Genomic DNA, 22,385 nt, shown 5'->3' on the forward strand with positions numbered 1-22,385 from the left:
CAATGGCAGTCAAGAGGCTGAACTCCTCTTCTACAGTATAACCAATCCCAACTTGGCCAGACTTTTCTCATAATTTCCATTCCCTTATCAGCCTAGATGCTTTTCTTTGGACCTTCTTATTTCATGAATATGCTTTTTAAGCACTGGAGTCCCAAACTGCACTGCATAGTCTAGATGGGGCCTTACCAGTGCTTTGTGAATGGGGGGGATGACCATCGTCTCCCAGTCTATACCCATTTTAATGCAAGACAATACGTTGCTGGTCCTTCTGGCTGGCACTGCTTGCTACAACCAAGTTCAATATCCACAAGCTTCCCCAAGTTCTTCCCCATCAAAGATTTGCCTAACTTAATCCCAATAAATGCATTTGGAGCCAAAGTAATTTTAAATCCCAAGTTCATAGCTTAACAGTTATCATCATTGACGCTCATCTGCTCCAAGATTGCCAATACTTCTTTGCAGCTGGTCAGTTTCAAACAGAGACATGGACAAGCGAAATAGACAGAAGCACAAAACCAACCCACAGACCCGGGAAATGAGGGACAGTTGGCAACAATTGTCTAGTATAAATAAATCCAAAGCAACTGGACTTGTTTGGTAATCATTGAAGACGTTTCACTGCTCATCCGAGCAGCTTCTTCAGTTCAACTGACTGGTATGGAAAGCCCTCAGCAAATGAACTCTTCATATGAACTGAAGAAGCTGCTCGGATGAGTAGTGAAACGTCTTCAATGATTACCAAACAAGTCCAGTTGCTTTAGATTTATTTATACTGGATATACCATGACCCGGATGAATGAAAATCTTCATAGTCATATTGGCAACAATTGCTTTGTTATGTAGATAGTAGAGCTGTAGATGTAGAGAGTGGAAATCCCATTATAGTCTATGACATCTTCATTGGAAACTTGATGTTCAATGGGGCGGTCAAGTTGTGTCCTGCTGACTAACCTATAGGATGGATGTCACAGACACAGGCAGGGCCCCCCCCCGCCCAACATCCTTGCTTTACTTGTATGTTGCAATACGATCTGGTAAATGTATTTAATACAAACCCGACAATTGCTGAGCTCTTCGGCTGATAAGATAATGGTGCCACATTTCTTTCCCGGAATCCCCCTGAGAGAGAGACAAAATAAGGAGAAGAGGCAAATTGAAAACATGGCCATTCATCACCGAGGACAGCTGATTTCTCTCCCATATAAATGCACGGGGAGGGTGACAGATTGAGGGCTAGGCACGTTTGGGTGCAGAAGACATGCAATTACTGGAGCCCCTACAAGGTTCACCGTTGCCCCTTTAACACTTGTTACAGGTAAATGACAACACGGGTTGAATAAATATATAGCAATTCCAGAGATCCTACAGGGACCGGACCTCACTGAACAGGGGGATAAAACACAGCCGTCTCCGGCTCGCTATTAGATTGCATTCGTGATGGTCTGTTTCATCTACACTTCATTTAGCCTATTTCTCTGAAAGGGATAAATACATCTCACTCATACTCCTAGAATAAATCGTTGTGACCTTTTGATTTTGATCACTGGGGAAAGGATTACATTAGCCAACAGACCCATCTGCCTTTCCTCCCCCCCCCCAGCCCAATACATGGAATAATCTCTCCCTTATGTCTGCAAAGCCTTACCTTATAAAACTAGGGGTGCAGCTATCACAAGATAATGTGAGAACCCAGCCGGTGGCACCATAAACAACCCTAATATGAGTTGTAGTTCAGCAGTTGTTGGAGAGCTTGAAGGTTGAAGATCGAAGATAATTTTCCCAGTGAAAAGTAATTTACTCTACGCTATATCCAGGCAATCGCCTACTGGTTAGTGACTTTTGGAGCCACACAAGCTCCGGGGCAACAATAACATGATATAAATACATATTTCGCAGACATGCCATAGCCAGGCCTTAATGAGAGCCAATGGCAGAGTCAGACCACTTTGGGCCTTGAGCTGTTCTGAAGACGTGACCTTCAAATGTCCGACTCACCCTTCTACTCATTCCAACTGTAGATCAGGGCTTTTCCCATCATGATTCCCCTGTGGCTGAGTATGTTACAGACTTTTAGGCTATTGGCTGAACAGCACAGATCATTAGCACCTGACAAGAACACGTACAAGTCAATAGCAAGGGTGACTTTGTCCTCATATGGATTAAACCATTAGTGCTTGCCTGTATGGTAGGAAACACATGCTCTGCTGTCTCTGAAGGCTAGACACCTTCTCTAAATGATAATTGCATTTGACCTTATTAAGAATGTGTTAACTAAGGGGCTTTTAATTAAAAAACGAATGGTGATGACCATGGCTTCTTCTGGAGAGTAGATTAATTAAAGGGGTATGGGTAAGGCTGCTAAGCTCTGTGGCTCCTCAGGTACAGCACGGAGGCTGGGGCCCCCAAATTAAAGGGAAAGATGTCCAGCCAATGGCTCTCCAGCTGTTGTTGATTTAAAACTCAGCCTCTGAACTTCCAGCTGCTTATCAATATATATATATAAACAACTGCCCCCTCTGCCCCACCCACAGCGAGTCCCTAACGTACGGCGAGTCCCTTACACACAACTAATCCCACCAGAAGAACTTGATTATTATCTGCCTTGATCCCAACAAAACCACGTTTTCTTTCATCACAGAGGAAATGAAGAAAGTGGAGCAAAGGGAAAGAGAATAAAGACATCACCATGGTTTCAGTCATGCAGGTAAAAATATCCCAGATCATTAGGAGCTTTGCATTGTAGTGTGATTATTAGACTTTATGTAAGGGGCATCAACATTTCCTGCCAGTTGGAATGAAAAATAACACACATGCCCTAAGATACAGACACAGACTGTCTCAGAGCTGTCTATAGGAGGTGCTAATATGGGCGGCTGACATTGACTTCACAGAGTAGCAGGTAGAGGGATAGTCACGTACAGGTGTGTAGAGAGAGTACTTCATCAGGTACAGGTGTATAGAGAGAGTACTTCATCAGGTACAGGTGTGTAGAGAGAGTACTTCATAAGGTACAGGTGTGTAGAGAGAGTACTTGGTCCCGTACAGGTGTATAGAGAGAGTACTTGGTCACATACAGGTGTATAGAGAAAGTACTTGACCGTGTACAGGTGTGTAGAGAGAGTTCCTAGCTGTGTGTAGGTGTGTAGAGAGAGTACCTGGCTGTGTGTAGGTGTGTAGAGAGAGTACCTGGCTGTGTGTAGGTGTGTAGAGAGAGTACCTGGCTGTGTGTAGGTGTGTAGAGAGAGTACCTGGCTGTGTGTAGGTGTGTAGAGAGAGTACCTGGCTGTGTGTAGGTGTGTAGAGAGAGTACCTGGCTGTGTGTAGGTGTGTAGAGAGAGTACCTGGCTGTGTGTAGGTGTGTAGAGAGAGTACCTGGCTGTGTGTAGGTGTGTAGAGAGAGTACCTGGCTGTGTGTAGGTGTGTAGAGAGAGTACCTGGCTGTGTGTAGGTGTGTAGAGAGAGTACCTGGCTGTGTGTAGGTGTGTAGAGAGAGTACCTGGCTGTGTGTAGGTGTGTAGAGAGAGTACCTGGCTGTGTGTAGGTGTGTAGAGAGAGTACCTGGCTGTGTGTAGGTGTGTAGAGAGAGTACCTGGCTGTGTGTAGGTGTGTAGAGAGAGTACCTGGCTGTGTGTAGGTGTGTAGAGAGAGTACCTGGCTGTGTGTAGGTGTGTAGAGAGAGTACCTGGCTGTGTGTAGGTGCAGGTTGCACCATAAGGAGACAACATATGTGGATTAATCATATAGGAATCAATGCATTGTAAGTGCACTCATTGGCCACTGTGGGGAGGCCCCTACCGGCCCTAAGGCAGTGCAAGTCAATATTTTTTCCCCTGATAGTAGCTGTTAGTGAATTGCAAACAAACCCAATAATGAGATTGGTGCCCAGGGAGTGGGGAAATAGAAGGACTTGTCTCTTGGCACAAATCAGAAGGATTAGCTTACGTTGTCTAAATTAGCAGCTCGTTAGCATTGCTGTTCCGTGCCCGTATCGCCGGGCTATACATTCTATACACAAATACATTGTTTTGACAGATCATTATGGGAGAGAGGGAGGGAAGGTAGAGCAATGCGCTGAGACTGGCATTTCCTGGCGCACTGGCCTAATGAAGGAATCCGAGCGAGAGACGAGCAGGAATATGTGCCCCATCACCCCGTACATGAGAAGCACTGGCAGCTATTACGGGAGAAATGAGTTTCGCTGAGGAAAATAAAGCAACAGAAATCTCGTAACCCCCTTTAGTCTGTAGGGCTGGGGCACAACATACAGGGGGCTCATTAGTAGCGCGCGGAGAAATCAGCGCAACAGCTAAAAGCGCTTTCACTCCAGTGCTTGCACCTACTAGCGCTACCTGCCAAATTCCCCAAATGCCAGCTTTGCCCACACAGGAGAATCAATGCATGGAGCAAGCAGCTGTGTGCCCTGGCACAAGGGTGCCCTCCTATGTAGCCAGACCCAGACTGGCAATCTGTGGGTTCTGGCAAATGCCAGAGGGGCTGCTGTAAGGTGCCACAGACAGGGGGGGCTGTTTGGGCCTCTGTGTACTTCAAATGCCATGGCCTGTTTTGAACCTCAGTTTTTTGGGCCCACATGTAGCCAACTCAATTGTGCATTGATGGATAACGCACAAGACCTCCAAACTGGATCATCTAGCAGTGAGGCAGGTTTTTATGAAGACATAAAAGGTTGAGCTTGATGGACATGTGTCTTTTTTCATCCTTACTTATTATGTTACTCTGTTACTCTTAGGATAAGGGCACACAGGGCAGGGTAAGTGGATAAGTGCAGACTGACAATACCCCGTACTCTTAAAAACTCTTCTACTTGTGCCTGCATTGAATCCTCCCGGGTACAGGCATACACAGCCGATATACGCCAACAAACACGGCTACCCTTGCCCTTAATAATATTAGCTTCTGCTCTGCGAGGCCCCTATATTTATAGAGTTCTGGGCAGTGGCAACATTTCTGTCCAAGTTCTTTTTGATATATTATAAAAAGGCAATTCCCTGCTCAACACAAGTAGTAGGGTGACCCTACTACTTCAATGGTTTTTAAATGGGGCCCTTTATAGTCATGTTGCGGAGAGGTTATGTTAGGGTACATTTGCAAAAACGTCAGTTTCTCCCCATATATACTGGGTCCCCGCAAAGCAGTAGTTGCCAGTTGGGAAAAGCAGGACAAGACAGCATCAGTAGCACCAGGAGGGAGACAAGATACTGACAGTAGGACATATTGGGGCAGTTACATTCTCTATCAGTTCTCCCTGACATGCAGCCCCTCATTTATTTCCGCAGTACATCTCACATTACTGTGCTAAACCGCACATTTCTCTCTCCCCAGAGAGCAGCACATGTTGTAGGAAGGGTTATAGACTGGAATTATTGTAGGACAAGATGGTGACAGCTGACAATCGACAGGACAGATAGTGACATTATGGGCGGATAACACCAAAGGGAAAAGACAGCTGAAAGACAACTCCCAGCACCCAAAGGGTGTTGGGGGGGTGGCTGGTCTGGCTCAATAACTGTTGAATTGCCATAGGTTGGACTTAGGGTCGCCACCTCACCCCTTTAATACCGACCACATCTTTTTACAAAGGTGGAGAACCCCTTTAAGTGCTAACTAGCCATGCAGGATTTGGATTTAATATGTGGCCAGTATTAAAGGAGAAAGGCTAATAAAGAGTTAATCTCAAGCTGCAGGCATACCTTCAGTTCTCTCAATAGTGCCCTTAAGTCTCCCCATATTTCTCCCATTCAGATGATCAGAAACCTCACAGGAAAAAAAAACGCTGCACTCTGAAGAAAATTCCCATAATGCCTCACTCCTGCACCAAGACCAAGATCCGGTGTACATGCTCAGTGTGTAAGACCATGAGGAAGCTTCCTGCTGATTGGCTCAGATCCACATTCCTAAGGGGGGAGGGAGTTCTTAGCATTCTTTAGGCGGGGGTAGCAGGAGAGGGGAGAGGGGAGAGAGCTGCGTGGCACAGGAAAACAAACAGACAAGAAATCCTGTTTCTTTTGACAGAGGACTCTCTTATGTGCTTATGGCTGTATTTACATAGACCTTTCTAATAAAGCTTACTGAGTTTGTACCTTTCCTTCTCCTTTAAAGGGGTGAGATGGCAATCCTCGTTGGATTCTGCTAGTGCTATTGCCTCCAGCAATAGAACGTTAGACTGGACAAAGCACAAAGCAGAAAATGTCAGTAATAACAGCGCTCTGCTCTGATAAACCTCCCTACGCACAATAAAGGGGGTTTTTCCCTGAAAGAATATTTATACATTTCTCTTTCCCCAAAAGACTTTCTGCACTAAAGTAGGCTTTCTGGCCATTCAGCCGAGGCCGGGAGGGTAAAGGTTCACTCGCTACGTTAATGGAGGTGGTGAACACAAATGCTCAGTCACATGTAAGTGCAGTTCTGGGCAAGGGATTCTGGGAGAGGAATGAGCTCCTCCGTCAGATACCTAAATATACACAACTCTGAGCTGAGTTAAAAAATGATTTAAGCTTCCAAAGATCTGATTCTGCTGATCTGAGAATAGACCTGCTCTACAGTTTGTCGGGGGGGGGGGGTCTCTTTGTTTCAAGCAGGTATAACTTTTTTTTTTTATATAATATTTTTATTGATCTTGAGGTTCCAACAGTATAATAATATCATAAAATCAGGGAAAAGAGAAGTAAAAAAAGCATATACATTGTAGGGATTGTCACTCCTTGCTTATATACCGTAATACTCGAGTATAAGCCGATCCGAATAAAAGCCGAGGTACCTAAGAAAACTGGAAAAACTTATTGACTCGAGTATAAGCCTAGCGTGGGAAATGCAGCAGCTACTGCTAAGTTTTAATCAAAATAAATACCAATAAAATTACATTAATTGAGGCATCAGTGGGGTATATGTTTTTTAATATTTATTTCAAAGAAAAACCATAAACTAGCTCCGTAAGCAGAGAAGAGGGTCAACAAAAACAATATGAGTACTACCCCACGCTCATTGGGCATTGGCAAACTGGCAGCAGACCCAGTCCCGGAGGGATGTAAGGGCAAATAAGTATTGCTAGTGGGAGCCTAGGCCAGGGCACTGGAGGGTCTGGTTGCGGGGGGGCCTAATTTGCACACAAAGGAGAGAGGGTGCTAGTCTAGAGGGACCCATGGCACCCGACTCGAGTATAAGCCGAGGGTGACTTTTTCAGCACATTTTGGGTGCTGAAAAACTAGGCTTATACTCGAGTATATACAGTAATAGTAAAAAAGTATAAGACCGAAAATAGTGTTGAGAGAAAAGAAAAAAAACACCTCTGAGTTTTTCGCAATTATCCACTAACCAAAGCAGTAATTGCAATAAAGTAGTAGAAAGTAGGAAACTAAGAAATAGAATAGGGAGACAAATAAAGTAGAGTTAAGAAATAGAAAGAAGATTAGTTCAGTGCTGGTCCCTTTATTTTTTAAAAAGAAATGATAAAGAGAAAGAGAACGGGATATCACTGGGCAGGTAGGTATACAGGCATATAAAGAGCAGAAACCAATTAGTTGGTTGGGCTTGAGTTGTACACACTCTAAACTTATAAAGCTTATAGGGACGGCAGGTATAACTAATCTGCATCAAAGGATAAGTAACCAGCTTAAAGGATAAGTAAACCTTTAAAATAAGTGAAAGTAAAACGGATGAGAATGCTATTATAAGCACTTTTGCGATTCCAAGATATTAAGGGAAATATGAACTGTTCATATGAATGAATATGGTTAAATCAGCGCCACCTGCTGGTCAGTTTCTGACTGTAATCTTGTTGAGGAAGTTGTCAGAAGAAAAAAACAGGGCTGGTTCTTCTCTTTAGGAAAAACATTAGCAAACTCAGGTAACTTTTCTTTTTAACCAGTAGAACATTAGACCAGCCCTCTTTCTTTCTCCTGACAACTTCCTCCACAACATGACATCATGGGGGCATGATGGGTTACATCAGGGGTGTGGGAGATGATGTCAGGAGTGGAGTTATGCAATGGCGATCATGATTGGCCGACATGTCATGGTCATTCTAAGGGGCACATTTACTAATCCACGAACGTCCGAAAAGCGTCCGAATGCGTTTTTTTCGTAATGATCGGTATTTTGCGACTTTTTCAAGTGCTCAATACGAAAAAGTCGCGACAATTCGCGAAAGTCACAATGGCTATGAAAAAGTCGCGACAATTCATGGAATTTGTTAAGGACAGTCGTTACAGTCGTAACGGCTACGAAAAAGTCGCAAAAAATACGAAAAAGTCGCAAAATGTTCGTTTTCCAATCCAAATTTTTCCCATTTGGATTCGTGGATTAGTAAATCAGCCCCTAAGTTTTGCTCGGTTTTCCTAATTTGAAAAACTGGGCGTGTATGTTATACTTTGGGCTGTGGCAACAAGGGGAGCAACAGGTAGGGATTGGGTCTGGGTTGGGGGGGGCCCACCAGGTTTTTTCCCAGTGACCCGCTGGCCCTGTATCTGATTATGTAGGTAGCACGAGACACTAGGCACTTCCAGTTCTGACACCACAATGGGCCCACCCTAACCCATTCTTCTATCTAACAAAACCACTGGTAGGTATAGCTAATTACCCCCCTGCCATATATCTATGTATGTGTATGTGTAATTATGTGATGAGAGTGTCTCTTTAACATTGGGAAGTTTTACATTTGTTGCCGGTTAAAATGACAGAGCTGGAACCCTTCCCTTTAGAGCTTGCAATCTGATCAATAATACATTTAAAGGAAAACAAACTGATGTATATTCTCTTTATTGTGCCGTGCCAAGCAGCCTGGAGACTTGCTAATGAGCCAGCTGGGGGGAACCCTGGGAAGTCGTATGTTAGTAGTCATTAGCGTCAATTTCAGCAGCAGCAGCCAATTCCCTGGTACGAGGGATATTCCACCAGAACAGGCCCAGATGTTCCGTCCAATCTAAAACCCACATGAGACCCTTCAGAAAAACAATAGAAATATTGTCCTGCCTATGCAATGTCCTGCCCTGGGCCCAGAGGGTTGCTTTTGGTAAACACAGTATCTGAGATGGACTTTTCCACATGCTTTTCACCCCATCTGTGCAAAATTTTCTGGGCCCCCCCATCTCCCTGCCCCCCAATGGCACTTCCCCCAATGACCCCTCCCATCAGTACAATGGACACACAGACATTGTTAGCCAGGGCCCCCTAAAACATTGGTGGCCAGGGCCCCCTGAAACATTGTTAGCCAGCCCAGTGCCCTCTAAAACATTGGTGGTCCTCCCCCAGTGCCCTCATATGATGGCCCACTCCCTGCTGCTTACTCCCCGCTCCCCCTGCGTCCTCCAGCTTCCCCCAAAGCATCCTCCTGCACCCCCAGCATCCTCCAGCTCCCCCCAAGCATCCTCCTGCACCCTGAGCATCCTCCAGCTCACCCCAAGCATCCTCCCCAGCATCCTCCTGCTCTCCCCAACATCGTCCAGCTCCCCCCCAGCCTCCACTAGCTCCCCGCCAGTGTCCTTCTACTTCCTCTGGCTTCCCCTGCGTTCTCTCCGGATGCATCCTCTGGCTTCCCCTGCGTCCTCTAGCTATGTCCCCCGGCTCCCCGCTGCATCCTCATTTTTATATGGTTGCGCCCCATACGAACGTAGGATTACCTGCTGACCACCAATGACAGGGCCCGGAATTGATTAAAGGGGGCCCGAGCTTCTAAGAAAATGCTAAAGTTAAAACCGCCCGGGCCCGGGACGACTGTCCTCCCTGTGCCCCCCACGATGGTGGCCCTGTCTATGGCATCTTACAGCAGCCCCTCTGGCATTTCAAGTACACAGAGGCCCAAACAGCCCCCCCAGCCCAATAAATAGTGACTGTCTATGGCATCTTACAGCAGCCCCTCTGGCATTGCAAGTACACAGAGGCCCAAACAGCCCCCCCAGCCCAATAAATAGTGACTGTCTATGGCATCTTACAGCATCCCCTCTGGCATTTGCCTGAACCCACAGATTGCCAGTCCGGGCCTGGAGGGCACAACAAATGCCCTCTCAGCCCTACCCTTTAATCAGCTCCGATACATAGTTTGCAAGAAGAGAAGCAATGCATTTATTTGAGAAGCCAAAATGTGCCGACTCTGTGTAAAGTGCCTGCTCAGATTCAGCTAATGAGCGTATTAGTAGCGCAGCCGGTTGGGAAGAAGATTCAGCAGCGTCTATTCTACTGGAAGCGCGGAACGTGCCAATGTGCCTTACGCTGCTCGGGGAGGCTTTGATTCCTTGTGCCAGAGACAGGCCGCTCCACTTGCATCACTTGTGCCTCGTACGCAGGGTGTAGGGGACGCACGAGAAGAATAATGAGAACAGCGTGCAGTAAAAAGCCCAGTAACACTCCATATACCCCAGGGAAATCTGTTCTATTGGGATTTATGTCTCATGTATTACCTTTTAAAGGGATATTGGGATACATTACTGTAATATCTTTCTCAGATGTGACGGCGCTTTGGTTCATGTGAATAACTAAACTTATTTAACTTACTTAAACCTAGTTAGCTTGCTAATGTGTAAAGCCCTGCTTTATATAAACACATCATTTTCATAAAAATATACTTGTTTTTGTAGAATGTGCCATTTGGTAATTTTAAACTAGAAAATTCCCTTTTTAAGTACTAAGTGCCGCCCCTGGGATCATAGGATTCACAGTGCACACAAACAAGCCAAGGCACACATACATGCTAGGCCCCATCAGCCAATGAATGGGCAGAGTTCTGCCTTTTGCTCCCACACTACTTCCTGTTACAGTTAGAGCTGCATCACTTCCTGTCAGCTGATCTCTGAGGGAGCACACAGCCCATCACTAAATGGCGGCTCAAGGGAAAGGATGTAAAAGGGCAATATTTACTGATATATATATTCCAGTTTGGGGAGATTCTTTAATAGGCCACTTAACATAATATAAACTGTCTGTTGGTTACGTATTCATTCTGGGGGTATAGTTCTTTTTTAAATGAGTTAAATGAATTTACATGACTTTAGAAACACAGTTTCTTCAGTTTATCAGTTATGAAGCATTTAACACACATCTGTATTTATCCTAGTTGTAATCTCCAAACCCCACAACGGCTGAAACTGACAGCTTCATTTGGGGTATTAAAAGGTCAGTAGGAAATCTTAGTTTATGTACAGAACCCCTCAGTGACTGCTAATATCCTTATCATTTACAGTAGGGGGTACATTATCCCTTATAATACATGAGTGATACTCAGAGTTCCCTGTATAACTCAGCCTGCAGCCTTGTGCCTTTATATGGGCACAGAACCCCTCAGTGACTGCTAATATCCTTATCATTTACAGTAGGGGGTACAATATCCCTTATAATACATGAGTGATACTCAGAGTTCCCTGTATAACTCAGCCTGCAGCCTTGTGCCTTTATATGGGCACAGAACCCCTCAGTGACTGCTAATATCCTTATCATTTACAGTAGGGGGTACATTATTTCATGTGTCTGATCAGTGATGCAACTGATTTGTATATAGAATTTTGCATGAGTCCCATGAGTTTGTTTCACTGGGCCACAGGCTACAGATAAACGACTTGTCCAAGAGACGCAAAAGCGCTGCTAATGAGCGAATCCCGCTGCTCCCAGCATGGAACCAACTCAAAATGTGTAGTAAAAAGAAGATATAAAAAGCAAATCCTGCAAAAAGTGCGAAGCGCCTCCGAGCCAGAAAGTACAAACTCCCTGCCGCAAGGGGAGCATTTTCCATATCAGCAGAATCAGAATACTTCAAAGAATGAGAAAAAAAAGATAAATATATATTAGAGAAAGTTCTTATTCCCAGGCCCCAAGCTTTTTGCTTTGACAAAACATGGAGTATTTAAGATTATTTCAAACTGTACTGGGTGGGTATAGAAAGCAATGGCAGCTTTCTGTACAGAGAGGTACTTTAAGGGAGAAGGAAAGGCTAATAAAGAGTTAATCCCAAGCTGCAGGCATACCTTCAGTTCTCTCAATAGTGCCCTTAAGTCTCCCCATATTTCTCCTGTTCAGATGATCAGAAGCCTCATAGGAAAGAAAACGCTGAGCTCTGTAAAGAAAGTTCCCATAATGCCTCACTCCTGCACCGAGACCCAGACCCCTGTACATGCTCACTTATTAAGACTATAAGGAAGCTTCCTGCTGATTGGCTCAGATCCACATTCCTAAGGGGAGGGAGTGAGTTCTTAGCATTCTTAAGGGAGGGGGGAGCAGGAGAGAGGAGAGAGCTGCGTGTCTTTGGCACAGGAAAACAAAGAGACAACAAATCCTGTTTCTTTTGACAGAGGACTCAGTCCAGCGTTTCTGTGAGTTTCTGATAAAGCTTACTTAGTTTTTACCTTTCTTTCTGCTTTATGGTCATCTGACCCACTCCTTGGAACCGACACAGGCCCAGCCAGTCAGACTAGGGCTGCTAGCACGGCACTGTCCTGTCCCTGAAAGGCTCTTTCTGGCTAGAGGTTTCATGGCAGCCACTAGGACGTGGCATATTTTCAGGTCCTTTACCACCAGTCCCCAAGGGAATGAGTTTCTCTTGTTAAAACATCACCACTGGCCTTTTCCTTCTCTGCTCGCTCCAATGACTCTGACAGATTTTTAGCAGGAAACTGATGTCGTATTTCTGAATGTCCCCTGAGAGGGGGCTGCGCGGTTCACTGCCCGTGTGCGGCTTCTTTATCTCCATCTGTCTGCTCTTAAAGGGATACAGAGAGTTTTTTCCTTGTTAAATCATTGGTTTGTCAGCACCAGGACCGAATATCCTGGGGATTACACTTTTGGGGGTTATGTAATAAAAAGTTGCTATGAGTTACTGCACCGGGGCAAAATTAGTGCCTTTTATTACATATGGGGGTTTGTTTCTCAATTGGGTTTAGCAACATGAACTTCTACAGCCAACTCAACAAGGAGCACTGGGAGTTGTAGTGACCAGTGTCAGACTGGCCCACCAGGCTACCAGGAAACCTCCCAGTGGGCCCACGTGTCTGTGGCTCTTTTGCTTCCAGCAATTCAGCCTATTTTATGGTCATGCCCTATTTCTCGATTAAAAACAAATAGGCAAAATAGAAGAAGGGATGCAGTCTAGCATATAAGGAAGGAGACTCACTGTATAAGGTGGCTGAGTCAGGTGATGAGCGTAGGAGGATTTCCAACAAGGCTATGGGAGGCTAAGCCTCCCCAAACCAGCTTGGCACATTAGAAAAACAAAATACTCAGACGAGGAAAAATAGTTGTTTGGGTAGTGGGCCTTTGGTCTAAGGCAGAAGCCCCAGCCTTTAATACACGTGAGCCACATTCCAATTGTAACAGTGTTTGTGAGCAACACGAGCATAAAAAAAGTTCTGCGGGTACCAAATAAGGGCTGTGATTGGTTATTTGGTAGCCCAATGATGACTGGCAGCCTACAGGAGGCTCTGTTTGGCATTACACTGGGTTTTTATGCAACCAACACTTGCCCCCAAGACAAGAATTCAAAAATGAGCACCTGCTTTGAGGCCACTGGGACCAACACCCAAGGGGTTGGCGATACAACATGTTGCCCCCGAGCCACTGGTTGGGGATCACCAGTCTAAGGTTTTCTGGTGGTCTCCCTGGCATCACAGTCCAGCACTGGTAGTGACACTTGCTTTCCCCTGTCTCCGCTAGAGACATCAGGCACCACCTCACATCCAGGACCCATTATTACAAGCAGAAGCTCAATAGTGTAGGATTTACATGGCTAAACACTGAAAAATATTAAGCAGTGACGAAAATAGCCTTGCAGTAGGGATATGCCAACCAGGAGATTTCCTGGCATCCTAGCCGGCCAGTCTGACCCTTGATTGACTGAACGTTTTGAAAAATTAAACAGTGCCATCCTGGGAATGATATGCCAATTTAGTATATGTCAGTATACCATGACTGTGTTCCTGTGTCTCACATGAGCTGCCTAAGATTGGTACAATTGTCCTACTCCAAGATGGGCAGGCAGAGCCTTGGATCCCAAGGTAAATACTACTTAGTTGGTTGCCCTGCCGGCCACTTGCACATAACACCCACCGCCTATCGGTCCACATACCTAACCCACCGCTGCTGGCTCTAGGCTGGGACTGACAATTTGTGGGTTCTGGCAAATGACAAAGGGGCTGCTGTAAGATGCCATTGATAGTCACTATTTATTGGATCTGTGTGGAACTGTTTGGACCTCTCTGTGCCTGATATGCCAACACCTATTTTGAATTCCAGTCCAGACATGGCTGTTAGAAATTAGTCTGGCACTCCTGCAACGCTCCACTTGCTCCTCACTGCCCTTCTTCTCTCCATTCCCTCGCTCATGCCTCCTACCAACTGTGCCCAGGGCACATGCCTTACCCGCTGACACCTAGTTTGGGGACCGTGAGCAACTGAATCTCGTGTGTCTGACCCCTGCGGGTATTAAACATGACCTTTTGGCAAGTGGTTAAAGTTGAAATTCATTTGGTTTAATATCATTTTCATTTTGCCTCCTGGAAACCCAATGCCATTGGCCTAAAACTGGCCCAACATAATACAAGCATATTTCGATATTGTTTAATATAAAATTACTGTCTTCTGTTCTATGCAAGCTAAAGTCTCCTTCACCCTTTACTCCTCTGGCCGCTCTGCGAGTACCCTGCTAAGGGCAGAGTATCAGTATTTACTGGTGTGTCTCTACCTTGGGGAAATCCCTATATATAATCTCAGTACAGAAGTGAACACGTCAGCCTGACAGCGACTGGATGGAAATGATGAGACATGGACCATCTCTGAAATACATGGAATAAATAACATGAATACACTGAGTGTGCTTGGGGGCAGAAGGATCAGGGTTTTCTGCTTGTATTATAACAGGCAGTGTATGTATTTTACACACTGAGTAATTGTAATGGTAAAGATTGCCTTCATTCTAGAAATGTGACAGACCCTTTAGTGCTTGTATAGGGAAATATAATCAAATAGTTAATGTCTCCTTCCTTTCTGTCTTGTAAATCAGAACCTCTGTCCTGCTTTATGGCTAAGCTGAGCATACATGGCAAGGTCCAAATGTCTGTCCTGCTTTATGGCTAAGCTGAGCATACATGGCAAGGTCCAAATGTCTGTCCTGCTTTATGGCTAAGCTGAGCATACATGGCAAGGTCCAAATGTCTGTCCTGCTTTATGGCTAAGCTGAGCATACATGGCAAGGTCCAAATGTCTGTCCTGCTTTATGGCTAAGCTGAGCATACATGGCAAGATCCAATTGTCTGTCCTGCTTTATGGCTAAGCTGAGCATACATGGCAAGATCCAATTGCCTGTCCTGCTTTATGGCTAAGTTGAGCATACATGGCAAGGTCCAATTGTCTGTCCTGCTTTATGGCTAAGTTGAGCATACATGGCAAGGTCCACGGTCCAATTGTCTGTCCTGCTTTATGGCTAAGTTGAGCATACATGGCAAGGTCCACGGTCCAATTGCCTGTCCTGCTTTATGGCTAAGTTGAGCATACATGGCAAGGTCCAATTGTCTGTCCTGCTTTATGGCTAAGTTGAGCATACATGGCAAGGTCCAATTGTCTGTCCTGCTTTATGGCTAAGTTGAGCATACATGGCAAGGTCCACGGTCCAATTGTCTGTCCTGCTTTATGGCTAAGTTGAGCATACATGGCAAGGTCCAAATGTCTGTCCTGCTTTATGGCTAAGCTGAGCATACATGGCAAGGTCCAATTGTCTGTCCTGCTTTATGGCTAAGCTGAGCATACATGGCAAGGTCCAATTGTCTGTCCTGCTTTATGGCTAAGCTGAGCATACATGGCAAGGTCCAAATGTCTGTCCTGCTTTATGGCTAAGCTGAGCATACATGGCAAGATCCAATTGTCTGTCCTGCTTTATGGCTAAGCTGAGCATACATGGCAAGATCCAATTGTCTGTCCTGCTTTATGGCTAAGCTGAGCATACATGGCAAGGTCCAATTGTCTGTTGAGTGTTTCCCCTGGAGGGTCTTACCTCCCCCACTGGGGGGATTGTAGGTAGAGTTGCCACCTGGCAGGTATTTAACCAGCATATCTGGTAAATCACCAGCTAGGGTATTACAAATTTACCATCAATGTAGTTGCCAGTAAATTTGTAATACTCTATTATTACATTATAATCACAGATCCACCTCTGCCCCGCCTATTCCCACACCCAGTCCATCCATTTGCCTGCCCATATATGAGCCCCATTTGCCTTTTCTCTGCCCAGTCCAAACATTTCCCAGCCCCTTACATCATAGCTCCTCCCCTAAATTATGTCACGGCCTACCCCCCGACCTGAAGGCCAGTATTATGATTAGAAATAGGTGCCAACCCTAATTATAGAATGCCAGTTAGGGTGATATTTAGGCAGAATGGCTATTAGCTTGCCTTTATATACGTGAAATACGGACTCTACAACATTGGCACACTGTTACTTGCACACCATAAGATTGTACAGCGCTGCGTACCCTTGTGGCGCTTTATAAATAAAGTTAAACATACATACATACACCAACGCCATAGATTCTACGCTTAGTACTATTCAAAGAGTTAAAGTCCAGAATCAGTGGGAGCATTCCGGGCAGCCTATGATTATATCAAATCAAAGAGCCTATTACCGGTGCACTTTCAGAACCCTCTACACCTGACTAGACCTTGTAATTTCCATTAGAAAACTCCGGCTAAGAATGACATTAATTAGTAGAGCAGAAGGATGGGGGGGGGGAAGCAGATGCTGGAGATGGGGAGGGTTAGCCAAGCGGCAAGTGGAGAAATTCTGCACGCAATTGTCCCCAAGTACGTAGGGTGGCACCGAGATACGGGACTCAGGTGCAAGAATATTACTGTGCCCCAAGTCCAAAGCAATAAACTGCCATTTCTTAGAGGAAATCTTGTGTTATGATTTTATATTGGACACTGTGGGCTCATTCTTCCGCTTCTCATGTTTCCCTTTTGTGCAATGAGAACATAATCAGCCCCTGTGTTGTGTGTTTGTAGCACTTTTGGGCACTTCAGCAGCTCTTTCATTAAATTGCACTTTCATTAACCCCTGAGTGCTCCGACTGCCCCCCTGATACTCACCATAGACATTGCACCAACTGCAAAAACAACGGATAGCAATACTGTCCTTTATCTATGTATGTATATCTTTATTTATAGAGAGCTATTTATATACGCAGCGCTGTACAGCAGAACAACAAATGAATACAACAGGGGGTTAATACAATAAATACAAAGTATGATAATAAATACAAGGTACGGTTGCAATAAGTTAAGAATCAAAGAGACAAGAGGATGGAGGTCCCTTATGGATTCTATGGCATCTTCTTACAAAGATTGGGGATTTTGTTAGGATAAACAATATTCCAATACAGTATTATTTTTAACAGACTGTCTTTAATATACTGCTTAGTAGTACTGAGAAGTCTAGTCACAGCAACCAGCGGAAGAGAAAAAATGCAGTCACGTCAAAAAAGTTGCAGTTGCGTCAAAAAAGTTGTGGTCGCGTAAAAAAGTCGCACATAAAAAAAGTCACACAGTAGCGCATTTGGCAAATTTTTGCTGTTCGTACATTTTTCAGCAGTTTTGCAAACATTTTTTTGCGAAATGGGACATATTCGTTGAGTGCTATCCAGAATGCTCAGGACTTGGGGTGTTCTGAATAAGGGATCATTCCATAATTTGGATCTCTAAAGTCTACTAAAAAAATAATTCAAACATTAAATAAACCCAATAGGGCTGTTCTGCCCCCAATAAGGGGTAATTATATCTTAGTTGGGATCAAGTACAGGTACTGTTTTATTATTACAGAGAAAAGGGAATCATTTAACCATTAAATAAACCCAATAGGGCTGTTCTGCCCCCAATAAGGGGTAATTATATCTTAGTTGGGATCAAGTACAGGTACTGTTTTATTATTACAGAGAAAAGGGAATCATTTAACCATGAAATAAACCCAATAGGGCTGTTCTGCCCCCAATAAGGGTAATTATATCTTAGTTGGGATCAAGTACAGGTACTGTTTTATTATTACAGAGAAAAGGGAATCATTTAACCATTAAATAAACCCAATAGGGCTGTTCTGCCCCCAATAAGGGGTAATTATATCTTAGTTGGGATCAAGTACAGGTACTGTTTTATTATTACAGAGAAAAGGGAATCATTTAACCATTAAATAAACCCAATAGGACTGTTCTGCCCCCAATAAGGGGTAATTATATCTTAGTTGGGATCAAGTACAGGTACTGTTTTATTATTATAGAGAAAAGGGAATCATTTAACCATTAAATAAACCCAATAGGGCTGTTCTGCCCCCAATAAGGGGTAATTATATCTTAGTTGGGATCAAGTACAGGTACTGTTTTATTATTATAGAGAAAAGGGAATCATTTAACCATTAAATAAACCCAATAGGACTGTTCTGCCCCCAATAAGGGGTAATTATATCTTAGTTGGGATCAAGTACAGGTACTGTTTTATTATTACAGAGAAAAGGGAATCATTTAACCATTAAATAAACCCAATAGGGCTGTTCTGCCCCAATAAGGGGTAATTATATCTTAGTTGGGATCAAGTACAGGTACTGTTTTATTATTACAGAGAAAAGGGAATCATTTAACCATTAAATAAACCCAATAGGGCTGTTCTGCCCCAATAAGGGGTAATTATATCTTAGTTGGGATCAAGTACAGGTACTGTTTTATTATTACAGAGAAAAGGGAATCATTTAACCATTAAATAAACCCAATAGGGCTGTTCTGCCCCCAATAAGGGGTAATTATATCTTAGTTGGGATCAAGTACAGGTACTGTTTTATTATTACAGAGAAAAGGGAATCATTTAACCATTAAATAAACCCAATAGGGCTGTTCTGCCCCAATAAGGGGTAATTATATCTTAGTTGGGATCAAGTACAGGTACTGTTTTATTATTACAGAGAAAAAGGGAATTATTTTTAAAAATTAGAATTATTTGATTATAATGGAGTTTATGGGAGATGGCCTTCCCGTACTTCAGAACTTTCTGGATAACAGATTTCCGGATAACAGAGCCCCCCGCCCCTACGTGTTCCCTGCTCCACTGCTTTGGACGGTATCGGAGGATTTTGGGTGAGGATTATATGCAGTTCAAAGGAGCGGGTCAGTTTTGGGTGCAAATTACCTGCTACTGGAGGAGATCAGGGGGAAGGGACTTAAATAAGGGAGACTCACAACTAACACAGGGTTGTGCAAAGACTTCCTTGTTAATAGAAACAGATCAATATGGCTTTTAGCCTGAAAGATATTTACGAGAAAAGATTTAAACACAAAAAGCTTAACATCAAAAGCAAAATGTTATATGTGCCCAGGGGGTCCATTTGGGCCCCAGTCCCTGGATCTGTTTGTGCATTTGTGACCCTTGAAGATACAACACTTTTAGCTCTGGAAGTGCAATGTAATAGGTTAAACAATCTATTTATCGACGTTTATTTAGTTTATTTACTTGTAGCACTGTAGTCTTAGGTTCAATTCCAGCCAGGGTGCTATATACAAGAAGTCTCTATATTTCCATCCACCCTCCATAAACATACAGGCAGCTTAGCTGGCTCCTAATAAAACTGACACTAATATATGCAAAATGGGGATTAGACTGTAAGCTCCACTGGGACAGGGGATAAAAGTGCTGCAGAATAGGTAGGTACTATATGAATAATAACAAATATCTTTCCTAGGTTCTAACATTTCAGAGTACCGACTAGAACAGGGATCTACAACCAGTGGCTCTCCAGCAGCCACAAAACTACAAGTCCCAGAATCCCTAGCTACTGCTGAAAGCATGATCCAGTAATCATTAATGTGGCACAGGTTGGGCACCATCCCCTATATTTTCTGCAGCTTCTCTCAAACTCCCAGCATCTTCAGCCGTCAATCCATAAAATCATCAGTGGCTACACTGTGCTTTAAATAACCAAGGAGTCCACCAAACCCATCTCAGCAGTGATATAATGCACCTCTTAATGTATTAATGATATTTGAATTTACAGAGGGTTTCCCTGATCATTTATAAAGGGGAGAAGCTCATGGGCTGACAGATCAGAGGCCATTCTGGCTTCAGAAATGGTGAGCCAAATGGGCTAGTAAAAGCCAAGATCTGGTTGTTAGCAATTGCCCAGTCTTGCTGGGTCCTTCCTTCATCTTTCTGCCCCTTCCCACTCCAGCATTTCCAGAAAGGCTTATGTGAAGCAGATTAACTTGGTGTAGTTTCTCATTGATCACAAAGGCATATTCCCATCAATGAAACTTTACACAGTGACCCGATACTACTATGGGATAAGCCATTCCTCTTCGCCAGCGATTCTGCCTCTGATATAAAGTGCTCTGAAGCAGTTGAAAGAACTGAGCTATTTAATGGCGTGTGGACCAAACAGAGCCTTGCGGTCACGGAAACGCTGCAGGAAATTATAGTTGTTAGGCACTCTTCTCTATTGCTCATTGTACAATTTGAAAACCTGCGTGAGTCCCATCTTACATTTCTTACTCGACATGGCGCCAAACAGCCAGAGTCCACTCTCCAATTGCTTTCATTCCGCTGCCTCATTATTATGTTTCCTACTCACCCATCTTCCAACTCTAATAGCACAGGGGACCCTCTCTGCCTATAGTATATGATCCATAGTACTTGCTGGTGTCTCTATACTGTACCCAGGGTACAGCGGGGAATACTGTGAGGAAGAGTATGCTGGCTTTCTGACTGCTATAGAATACCCTTTGATCAGAACCAACCAGGTTGGGCAAAACTCATGCAAAGTGTCGCATCTTGTCCTACTGTTGACATCTTGGCTTATCTTTCCTCCAGTTACCATCTTGCCTTATTGTCACTCTTTTGCTAGGCTTTCACTATCTTGCTTTACTCGGTAGAGTCTACCATCACTATATCACCTTCCTACCACCATCTTGCCCTACTGGTTTGCTTTACTTTTGCATCTTACTCAGTAGAATTTACTGTCAACATTTTCCCTACTGTTGATATTGTACCTTATTGTTCTTGTTTTGCCCTCCTTGGCTTGCTTGGTAAGTTCTACTTGTCCTCCTACAATCGTCTTGTTATTTTGTTTCCATCTTGTTCTCTCACCATCTTGCCTTACTGTTGCCATCTTTCCCTACCTGGTAGGATCTACTGTCACTGTATTGCCCTCCAGTATTGCCATACTGTCATCATCTTGCTCTGCTTGGTAGAACCTATTGTGACCATCTGCCTATGATTAAGTAGCATACGGGCACGAAACGCATAAGGCTAAGAAGCGTGGGGTTTGTACATTTTAGATGATGGATTAATAAATGTCATTTTTTATTTTACCCTCGGAGAGTTTTATATACTTTTTGAGAGTTTGTTGTGGTTGCCCTTTGATGGGGCCTTGTTTGCACTCCTTGGTTTTTATTTTGATGGGTTAATATCCCTCAGGAAACCTTTTCTGGATTATTGCATCTTACTTTACTTTGTTCTTGCTTTACTGTCACAATTTTGCCCTCCTATAACTGACTTGCTCTATGTTTGCCATCTTACCCTATATTTTATCTTTCCATAGAGCTTTTGTTGTTAGCATTTGCCCAAATTGTGCCATATAGGAGCTTCAGAATAATTTTGCTACCGACCTGATGGGGGAAGACAACAAGTGGTATCAAGTCAATTGAAAATGAGAGATTACAACTGGAACCAACTATTTTGCCAACCAAAACAGAAGAGAACAGTTTATGAACAATAAAGGGTTTAGAAAAAAGGGTTCAAACCGGAACAAACGAGAAAACACACGGAGATGAAAAACATAGGTAAAGAGAAAGAAGTCGAGGAAAAGAAATTGATGGGGGGGTGGAGAGACGAGAGTTTTAAAAAAGCGAGATAGGGCCTCCATTTGTCCTGGTTTTCTGGGGATCAGTCTTTGACTTTGTATTAGGGTGACCTGATTACCTGAAAATTCAGGGACACTTCTAGAAAATCCATCTAGAAGGGACTTCACTGATTGCAATTTCAGTTAATTGCAATCAGTGCAGCCCTGCACCATGTATTTATTACATTTTCAAGTGGTCGGGTCACCCTATTGTTATCTGCAATGTATTCGTAACAGATAGAAGCAAATCTTTAGTACTGTCCCACCATTACCATTACACTAATAATTTTCCCTCCCCATCCCCAGTACGTTAGCCTCAGCCTATGCCATTCCATCATTCCGATACCCTCTCGATTCCCCTTTCCGACTGAATCAATGAACTGCCCCCTTCTCTTCTCTCCCAGACAACAAGGGAAATATTCTGCAATGACCAAGTCCTTAGCTTTGTCCCTCCGAGTCTCTGATTTATAACTGCAGCCCTCATACAGCGACAGGTAGGGCTGCTGACAAAATGTCTCACTTAAATAAAAGA

General features: G+C 43.9%; 1 protein-coding gene across 1 annotated transcript in view; it reads right to left on the bottom strand.

Annotated features, from left to right (window-relative positions):
- Nucleotides 1-22,385, bottom strand: part of cpne5 (copine V) — a 177,751-nt gene that overhangs the window by 38,683 nt on the left and 116,683 nt on the right. Inside the window, 1 exon segment of the mRNA NM_001102940.1 lies at nt 1,056-1,119. Within this exon segment, the coding sequence (NP_001096410.1) occupies nt 1,056-1,119 (64 nt within the window).

The sequence above is a fragment of the Xenopus tropicalis genome, chromosome 4 (genome assembly GCF_000004195.4).
Source record: "Xenopus tropicalis strain Nigerian chromosome 4, UCB_Xtro_10.0, whole genome shotgun sequence".
NCBI classification, from domain to species: Eukaryota; Metazoa; Chordata; class Amphibia; order Anura; family Pipidae; genus Xenopus; species Xenopus tropicalis.